Source organism: Sitodiplosis mosellana, unplaced genomic scaffold (genome assembly GCF_009176505.1).
Source record: "Sitodiplosis mosellana isolate CC-2019 unplaced genomic scaffold, AAFC_SMos_1.0 Smas_scaffold_1, whole genome shotgun sequence".
NCBI classification, from domain to species: Eukaryota; Metazoa; Arthropoda; class Insecta; order Diptera; family Cecidomyiidae; genus Sitodiplosis; species Sitodiplosis mosellana.
In genome coordinates this window covers 5,279,418-5,289,473 of record NW_022595244.1, presented here as the reverse complement: position 1 = coordinate 5,289,473, position 10,056 = coordinate 5,279,418, and the positions used below count along the sequence as shown (strand labels likewise).

Sequence of the window (10,056 nt, the reverse complement as noted above, 5' to 3'; positions counted from 1 at the left end):
ACATATTGTGACATGTCGTGGTGCTACTTCAACCATGCATTTATTTTCCAACTTTAGGGTGATTTCTAACTTAAGTTCGAGATCAGTCCATTTCAGGTCCGTGCTGAATTGGTAGTTGCGCAGAAGGGTTGCTAGCATCACTTTCATGGAAAACATTGCATATTGATAACCTAATGGATTGGATTATTGTCAATATTTAATAAGTATTTAGATTTTTGAATTGTAAAATAGTTACCAATGCAATTACGTGGGCCTCCACTAATAAATGAAAGAAGTAAAAAAAAGTAAATCAATCAAAATTACAGAATAAATTGTAAAACAAAGAACGAAATGAATATGTATTGATGAAAATGTAAGTCGTTTGGAAATATTTTTTGATTCACTACCATTTACCTGAATGGAAGGAATGAGAATGCATGACGCGATTGAACCTTTTCTGGTAAAAAATTATCTGGGTTAAATTTATTCGCATCTACACCCCAAATGTCTTGTCTCTGTTGGTTTGAATTTAAATAAATGTTCAGAAATCCATTGTTCGTTTCTCTTGTTGTTATCATACCCGATGTAGCGTATAGAAACATATCAATATGACTGTACTTTTCGGAAGAACACAGTTGCTGATTGGTACGTCTGCAGTGGAAATGCGTTCAAGAAATGGGCCAACTGGAAAAAGGCGCATTGTTTCCTTAATCACACGGTCTAATAGATGCATTTTCTGAATGTGTTCATACGTTGTTTCTTCATCTTGTGTATCGAATATTGAACGAAGCTCGTCGAGAACCTGGTCCTGTATATTTAGATGCATGGCCAGCATCAAAATAACGTAGGCAGTTGTTGAACCGGTCGTCTCATGTCCAACATTCAACATTATTTCGATTTGTTGTTTCACCACTTCTTCGCTTAGTTTTCCTTCAATAAACAGCGGAATGAACGGAAGCTCGGCTCTTTTCGAAATTTTTTCAATATATTCTTCTTGTGTAGTGTTGTCACTTCTGGACATATACGCTGTTATTTTTTCGTCGAAAACCTGAATGAAATATTCATTTACTTCTGAACTAAATGTTCGATATTTGATTGAAAGAATGAAATTAGAGATCTACTAGATTTGTTAAGTATCTTATATTTGCCAGATGTTTCTGTTGTTCTTTGTACAAACTCGTCCATCGGTAGAAAAAATCCAAATGAATCCACGGCATAGTTAGTCGCTTCATTACAATTCGAAGAATTCTGGATAAAACAAAAAAATTATTGACTTAATTATTAGGGATAATGAAACCATCCTTTCTGATCGTCTGTATAAACAGATAGGAAACGTCAAACAAGAACAATGAAGCGACACCTGGAGACTCGTCGCAAAAATCAAGAATCATGCACATAGTTCGCTATAACAAGTACGCGTCGGTGTTAGTGGGTCTGTGTTAGTTCGAGCATTAAAAGTATGGCCCATTGCACCTAGTCCCCAGGCGGCGCTGTATTGTTTACTAATTTCATGATCAGAAAGGCTGAATGAAACTTGTAGGAGAATTTAAAATATTACTCTGACAAGCTCTGGATAAACTCTTTTCCTTTGTTGGATTTCAAATCAATATCGAGTCCCATCACAGTGGCTACATAATGATACTCAATTTTAATAAGTTTTCTTAAAAGTGAAACACGTCATTCAACACTCACAACAAATAGCATCCAAAGTACAAGTATTCATTGAAGGTCCTATATCAAAAGCGGGTTTTCCAACCATTTCCTCCAATTCTTTGACGAGACGGCGTGTTTTTTGGTTGAAAATCGGTATAAACGATTGCAACGTTTTCAAATTGAACATCGGATTTAGGAGTTTTCGAGATGGTTTCCACAAAGCACCCGCTTGACGAAAAAAAATCGGTTAAAATATTCAAAAGATCTTTTTAGAATAAAGAAAAAAAATCGTTTCGTACATTGTTCGGTGAAAATTCCTCGTGGACATGGATAAAATCCATAATAATATGGTTTATCAAGACAGTGTGGAGACATGAGAACAGCTTTTATATCGTCGGGTTTATCCAAAGTGATGGTAAGACCTGGTCCAATGTATTCTTTGAATGGAGTATCGTTTTTCTCAATTGATTGAATTATACCACGAAATATTTGCGTTGGCGATTTGCCTATGCATGCAAATGCATTGCCGATGAATGGAATGAATGATTTCTGGCCTTTTATGTGTTTCACATAGCTTTCTGTATGTCTTATATGCAAAATATACTTCAAAATTGCCCACGTTATCAAAAACACGAGTATAGTCACTGTTAACATTTTTTTTCTTGAAATGGTTCAACATTTATTATAGACTATTAACTCATCAAACTGCCGAAGTTAACTAAAAGTCAACTAAAGGTAAAGCATGAACTTTTATATCAAAATTTAGATTGTTTGTAAGAGAAGACAATAACACTTCTTTTTGTATAATCATTTTGAGCAAATAATGACAGAAGAACGACTTTGTCGTTTGTTAGAAAAATGTTATGATTATAACCAGGGCTATGTTTTTTTTAACCTTTTGAATGTCATTTGATTGAATGTAGCAATTATAATTAAATGAAACTTCATTTGTTATTGCTCTACTAATTAATTAGTCTGCGTTCGAGTGAAAATGCCTGTCCATGTATGTGACCTTGAAGAAAAGCAGACGACAATGGAAACAAGAAAATATTCTATCAAGTGTACATTATAGTACAACTTGTCCCATCAGCAGATTCATTATATTATTTTAAATTGCGTTTCTAAAAGCTTAATAGAAAATCCCTTAATCATTTTTTAAACCGTGAAAATGAAAAACTCAAAACACATTTAAAATATTTTATGTAGAAAAACACAAAAATGTAACCAAAAACACAATAACATAAAGCCCATTTAAATCCTACGTTCATTTTAAAATCTAAAAATAGTTAATATACTGTAGTCTCCATTAAAGTCTACTAATGTGAACTCATACTCGTAGTTGGTGTTCTTAATTTACCAATTGCGTTGTGCTATTGTGATCACTGGTTTTTTCGCTAATTTTAGTGTGAGTTCAAATTTTAGTTCAAGATCTGACAATTTCGAATCCGTGCTGAATTGATAGTTGCGCAGTAGAAGTGCGATCATCACTTTCATTGAGAACATCGCATACAGATAGCCTAACGGATTGGATTATTGTCAATGTTTAACTGAAATTTAGATTTTAGAATTGTGAAATAATTACCAATGCAATTACGTGGGCCTCCACTGAAATAAACGAAAAAAGTAGAGAATTCAACGAGAATTCCAAAAAGAAAATTGAAGGAAAAGGAACACTTTATTGATTCATCACCATTTACCTGAATGGAAGGAAGGAGAATGCATGACGCGATTGAACCTTTTCTGGTAAAAAATTATCCGGATTGAATTCATTTGCATGTTCGCCCCAAATGTCTTTTCTCTGTTGATTATATTTAAGAGTATGTAACTATGATTATAATGAAATCGCTCGAAAATCGTTTCGATGCTACTGTATCCGATATTATTTGTTAGCTACCATACCCGATGCAATGTGAAGATTGAAATCGAAATTAATACATCTCTTGGAAGAACGCAGCTACTGATCGGCACATCAGCAGTTGTAACACGTTCAATAAATGGGCCCATTGGAAGAAGACGCATGGTTTCCTTAATCACACGATCTAATAGATTCATTTTCCGAATGTGTTCATACGTTGCTTCTTCATCTTGTGTATCGAATACGGAGCGAAGTTCGTCGAAGACTTGTTCCTGTATAATCGGATGCATGGCCAGCATCAAAACAACGAACGCAGCCGTTGAACCGGTTGTCTCAAATGCACCAATCAACATTGTTTCAATTTGCTGTTTCATCATATCTTCGTTAAATTTTCCTTCCATGTACAATCCAATAAACTGATGTTCGTTTTGCACCGTGACATTTTGATCATTTTTCGGGAAATTATTGTTCGGCGAATAATTTTTGATTTGTTCATCGAATGCCTATTAATATACAAACAGATAAATTATATATATTTGAATGTGAGTCTAAAAGGGCGGCATAGATTTGAATTATTTTTGTAGTATCATATCTCCATACAAAAATGTATTCATTAATTTACAGAGAAAAAAAAACAAAATAGCTACCCGATTTATCAGATACCGTACGTCTGGCATGCGTTTCTGTTGTTGCTTGTATAAATCAGTCCATTGATAAATGTAGTCAAAGTGAGCCCATGGCATGGCTGCACGCTTGAGTATGATTTGAGCAATACTAAAAGATGTTGATCAGATCAAATGAATTGATAACTTGAATGATCTCAGAAACACTTACCTCAGGTAACTGTCGATAAATTCTTTTCCTTTGCTTGATTTTAAATCGATATCAAGTCCCAACACAGTGGCTAGAGGTAAAATTATTTCATTATTGTTTTATTTCCTGTGTAATATTATATGTAATCTCACCACAAATCGTGTCCAAGGAATATGCGTTCGTGTATGGCATTATATCGATGCCCGATTTTCCAACATGATCTTTCAATTCCTGCACAACACTCGCCACTTTCTCATTGAAAACTGGTATGAATGATTGCAGCATTTTCAAATTAAACGTAGGATTCATTAGTTTTCGAGATTTTTTCCATATAACACCGCCTAATAAATGAATATGATTTCAAAAAATCAAGCCAATTTTTTGCAATCTTATACCATTTCTTACACTGTTCAGTTGCGATGCCTCGTGGACAGGGATAAAAGCCATAGACATATGGCTTATCAAGGCAATTTTGTGATAAAAGAATGGCTTTTAAATCTTCTGGCTTATCCAGAATGACGATGAGTTTTGAGCCAAAGTACATCTTCAAGGGTGTCTCATTTTGGGTTGCAAATTGAACAAATTTATTGAATATTTCGGTCGATGTTAATCCCATTATTGAAAGAACATTTCCGAAAAACGGAATAAATGGTTGTTTACATTTCAAATTACGAACATAACTTTCGTTGCGATACATTTTCCAAACATATTTTACCAACGCCCATGTCACTAAAATCACTAATGCAACCACTGCAAACATTTTGATCACTATTCATGCAAAGAGAGCGCAAAATTTAAGGGAGTTGTTTAATCATCAAAATTCCGTAGTCGACTGATGCAATGCATATTGCCAAAATATAGGTAAAACCGAATGTGACTAAACTCTACCAGAACTTATACTATTTACGAAATATTCGTACAGATATTAATAATATTATGAGTCACATTGGAAGAATGAATCAGGTGCATGCGAAGAGAAGATATTAAAGGGTCAATTATAATATTTGTTATTTACAGTTCGAATAGAATAGAACCGATAAACTACAAGATAATGGAAAGATCAATCTATAGCATCACAAACTGCTTCACAGTTCCTAATTGACTCTAACGAGTCGAGTTATGAATAAAAAACGGATATTGAAAATCACAGAAATGAAAAAGAATGCAGACAGAAGAACCAGCGAACGTTCGAGAACGAATGTAGTGTTACGTTGTTATGATTAGGACAAAAAAACGACCGGGGTATATTAGTATAAAATACTATATTTGAAACTGGTTTTGCTGCCAACGGCAAAAAAATTGTTCAGTCTTATTCACTATGTCACTAAAATCACTAATGCAACCACCACGAACATTTTGATTACTATTCAGACAAAGAGAGCGAAAATTTATGGAAGCTGTTCACTTATCAAACTTTCGAAATTGACTGAAATTGGATAAGATCAATAAAATGTTTTTATTATTTACAAACCAAACAAAATCATTTCAACTATTTTCGAGTTAAACAAGTATTTCTTGTTGCTTTATTAACCACATATTTTGCGGAATTTCCGAACAGACACTATGAATCACGTCTTACCATTTGCTTACGAAAAGGAGATACCAAAGGATCAATGCTTTTAATACTATCTTTCAGAAAGCATATTTTTGCTGCTGAGCAGGCCTGAACTGAGCTGAGTTTGCTGACTTAGGCGCCTGAAGCGCGGTTAAAAATGTTCATTGGTAGCTGAGATCGCTCTTAGTATATATTTGATGAGTAACGTGGATTTTCGCTAGCAATGACAAATTTGCACTAGACGTCGTAAAATATCGCTTCAGTCGCCTCTAGAATCGCCTGATTCAGCAAATTCAGCTAAGCTCAGACCTACACAGCAGCAAATATGCACTCTCTGTTATTTTTTCATTGCGGTTTTGCATTGACTACAACAAATCAAACATGTCACATCATCAGAAAAAGAAGAATGTGAATCTTTACAATCATTCATTAACAAAAATATAATAAGCAGCGTGGTTTTTAAGTCTAATTGATCATTCATTTGATTCTTTTGAAGTTTTGGGATTCCACGAGTATGAAGAATCTGCAGGTCAATCACGAAATTTCAGCAGACAATTTTTTCTTGTGTTTTTTACCGACTGGCATCACACCTTCTTTAAATTATATTTTTACCTTTGAATGTGTCTATTCAACATTTGTTGGTAGGTGACGCCAAATTTTTGCCAAAAGTATTTATTACAATTCATATTATAAGAACCAAACCGGTTAATAAATGTTGTAATGTCAATTTTGCAAGGTCAGCTATTTTTTCTGTTCAATTTTAGCGGTGAAAATAAAAATAAGTGTGAAACGTATCATTTTGCAACACTGTATCACCATCGTACTGTGTAGTTCTAATCACATTTCGCCGGCTGCTTCCAATTTACCGAAGAGGCAATTTATCAGTCAGAAAAAATTAATTCGAAAAATAAACAATTGATTGTTGAGTGCATGGAATTAATATATTTTCAGAACAATACAATCAGAATAAATGTTGCACACTAGAGCTAAGTCCACAATATTGATGTGAAATTGGTAAAAAAATTGGTGATGGTGATTTAATACGCTCATCAGCGTCATAATTTCGCATCTACCAGGTACGTGGTGCTACTGTAACCATGTGCTTACTCTCCAACTTTAGTGTAATTTCCATTTTAAATTCCATTTCCGACCACTTCAAATGTGTGTTGAATTTATAGTTGCGTAGAAGTGCGGATAACATGACTTTCAATGAAAAAATTGCATATTGGTGGCCTGAAAAGGATTTCATCAATTTTATCAAAACCTCATCGAATATGAAGAATTCAATCCGAAATGACAATTACCGATGCAGTTACGCGAGCCACCTCCAAAGGGTTGGTACGCAAATGGGTGACGGGATTGAACGTTTTCTGGCAGAAAATTATCCGGATTAAAGTCATTAGCATTATCGCCCCATATATCTCGCCTCTGTCACATTTGTTTAAATTAAGAGAAATAAAATTGTAAGAATTTATTATAATTTATAACAATTTTCTTATCATCACATACCCGATGTAATGTATAGAACATTGTCACAATAAACGTATTTTTTGGAATAACACAATCGCTAATCTGAACGTCAGTCGACGAAGTACGTTCTATGAACGGTGCAGTTGGACATAAACGCATAGTTTCCTTAATCACACGGTCCAGAAGATGCATTTTCTGAATGTGGTCATAGGTTGTTTGTTCGTCCGGTGTATCGAAGATGGAACGAAGTTCATTGAAAACTTGCTCTTGAATCTGTGGATGCATGGCCAGCACTAAAACCGTATAAGCCACTGTGTTGGAGGATGTTTCATATCCAGCTATTAAAAACGCTTCGATTTGATCCTTCACCAGATCCTCACTGAGTTTCCCTTCAACGTATAACGGTATGATTGGAAGGTGTCTTTTTTTATTTGTCGAAAGATTCTCAAAACCATTGTCGTTATCCTCATCCAAATATTGTTTAGTTTGCTCTTCGAAAACCTGCCAAGTTGAAAACGTTTTGGCGAAGCTATTCATGATTCGAGGGTTTTCTTGTCAAAACCTACCTTGTTCGTTAGGGTTCGTACTTTGTCGTAGTTTTTTTGCTCTTCTTTATATAGATCAGTCCATCGATAAATGAAATCCAAATACAACCATGGTCTTGTGAATCGCTTGAATATCGAATCGAAAATACTGAAGCGATACAAAATTGAAATGTTTTTGTTATTAAAAACGTGTTGAATAGAATTTTAAATCCAATTTATCAATTGAACATGAAATCGTCTTACTCACACTTCAATGCTATGGATAAATTCCTTTCCTTCGTTGGGTTTTAGATCAATATCAAGTCCCATTAAAGTGGCTGATAAGGGTAAAAATTTGTGTTAATATATTCTTTCCGAAGGATTTTCTCCAATACTTACACCAAATTTCATGGAATGTACAAGCACTCGCATACGGCAATATGTCAAAAGCACCATTCCCAACTTCTTTTCCCACTTCATCTATGAAGTCTTTGGTCTTTTCATTGAAAATCGGTATAAACGATTGCAAAGTCTTCAAGTTGAAAGTCGGATTCAAGAGCCTACGAGATGGTTTCCAAATTTCACTCGCTTCAAAATAAACGGCAAATGATGAGCATAGATCGATTTGATAATTTTAATTATTAAATCATAATAGGATTTAAGAAGTCGATATCATTACGTACATCTCTCAGTCAAGAGTCCCAATTTAGATGGAAAAAACTCATAAACAAATGGTTTATCAAGGCAATGGGTAAGAACTGCTTTTATATCATCCGGCTTATCAACAACGATGGATAACTTCGGACCGATGTACCCTTTAAACGGCGTGCCCTCTCGATTTATAAACTGAACCAGCTCGCGGAATGCTTCTGTCGATGATTTCCCTACTAATTGCAACACATTTCCAAAGAATGGAATGAATTTGTTAACAAATTTCACATTTTTCACATAACTTTCGGTATACCGCATGTGTAAAATATATTTAACTATAGACAACGACACCAAAAGCACAAATATTGTTACTGGTATCATTTTTTTTGCAAAAATTCAGACATCTGAGGTAATTGTTTATTCAAAAAATGTTGAAATTCAACTGAAAACGTACGATTGATGTCCTAAGCTTTTATAGTGAAATTATTTCTTTTCTTTTTTTTCTTCTTTTAGGGGCCACATGTATCAGTAAACAAATATTCATGTTAAAACTTAGACCAGAATCATGTTCGCCGCGAAATAGAGACATAATTTCTTGATGTGTCGTCGGCTAAAGTTGTTTCAAATAAGCGAAACTAGTGAAACACTGATCTTTTGTAACCAACAAAAATCGCAGCATAATTGTTGCAAGGTCAAGGTAAATGCTATTTGTTGGGTGCTACAATACAAATCTACATTCATGGCAAAATACGTGAAATCACGTTTGAAATTTTGTTAAATGAGAATAGTTGTTCGTGAACAAAATTTCATATCTTACATAATCAAATGAAAAAAAGTTTAACAAAGTCAACCTTCGTGCCGAAAGCGAACACAGAATAAATGATAAAAACAATTAGTCAGAAGAATGTAAAATGGGTAATTGTGATGGCTCCCAAATGATTTTTTTTAAATTGATATCTTTCGTTTTGTGTTACGCTTTCGGCAGGAGGATTGGCTTTGTTAAAGTTTTTCCATGTTTTCGGTTACTATGTATCACATCTCTATACTATTTGAAAAGGAAGAATTTAAATAATTTCTCCAAAATGAAGCCGAAAGAAGACGCATCTCTGGAGAAAATTTTGAATTATTTCAAAAACCATTCGAATTCGCAGAAAAATATGGCGTAAAAAATCCCGTAAACATTTCGAAAAAGAGTGTATACACATTTATATCGTCTGTTCGATATGAATTGCATTTTGCTTGTTGTGTCAATTGGAAGAGGAAAAAAAAGCGAGAGATTGGCTGTCGCTTCATGCTCAATATCAAGATGAAATGGTCCTTTGAGACCAACTCCTGCACTTTCTCTCATTCTCTGCGGTTTTTTGCGTTCGATGTGCCGTGTGGGTGCTGTGCGGCGTCAAGACAATTGCTCATGATGAATGATGTGATTGAAAGATGGAATGAAAAACAACACCAATCACTTTATTTTCTATTTATTTTGTTTTTCATCGTTGCGTCGGTTTTACACAATTTCAGCCTGCTGTCAAATATGTGACAACTAATAATTCCGTTGGAGT

The 10,056-nt window shown here is 34.4% G+C and overlaps 2 protein-coding genes across 2 annotated transcripts; both read right to left on the bottom strand.

The window, feature by feature from the left end:
* Nucleotides 1–2,806, bottom strand: LOC129566174 (cytochrome P450 4C1-like; the record flags this gene model as incomplete). Its single annotated transcript, XM_055441880.1, is given in 8 exon segments — nucleotides 1–170; nucleotides 236–258; nucleotides 394–494; nucleotides 560–1,027; nucleotides 1,101–1,227; nucleotides 1,538–1,607; nucleotides 1,672–1,860; nucleotides 1,932–2,806. Coding segments are annotated over 8 exon segments (1,503 nt in total), but the record flags the coding sequence as incomplete, so codon positions are not given.
* Nucleotides 2,807–2,815: 9 nt separating this feature from the next.
* On the bottom strand, nucleotides 2,816–8,833 carry LOC129577924 (cytochrome P450 4c3-like). The gene is made up of 17 exons (XM_055465775.1): nucleotides 8,533–8,833; nucleotides 8,249–8,437; nucleotides 8,118–8,187; nucleotides 7,892–8,018; nucleotides 7,365–7,826; nucleotides 7,160–7,283; nucleotides 6,929–7,088; nucleotides 5,715–5,726; nucleotides 5,562–5,608; nucleotides 4,706–5,068; nucleotides 4,453–4,641; nucleotides 4,322–4,391; nucleotides 4,135–4,261; nucleotides 3,532–3,990; nucleotides 3,330–3,430; nucleotides 3,215–3,237; nucleotides 2,816–3,149 (listed from the first exon to the last, which is right to left on the bottom strand). The coding sequence occupies exons 1-17, from the start codon at nucleotides 8,816–8,818 to the stop codon at nucleotides 2,986–2,988; spliced, it is 2,973 nt and encodes a 990-aa protein (XP_055321750.1). The 5' UTR covers nucleotides 8,819–8,833; the 3' UTR covers nucleotides 2,816–2,985.
* Between the last annotated feature and the right edge of the window lie 1,223 nt (nucleotides 8,834–10,056).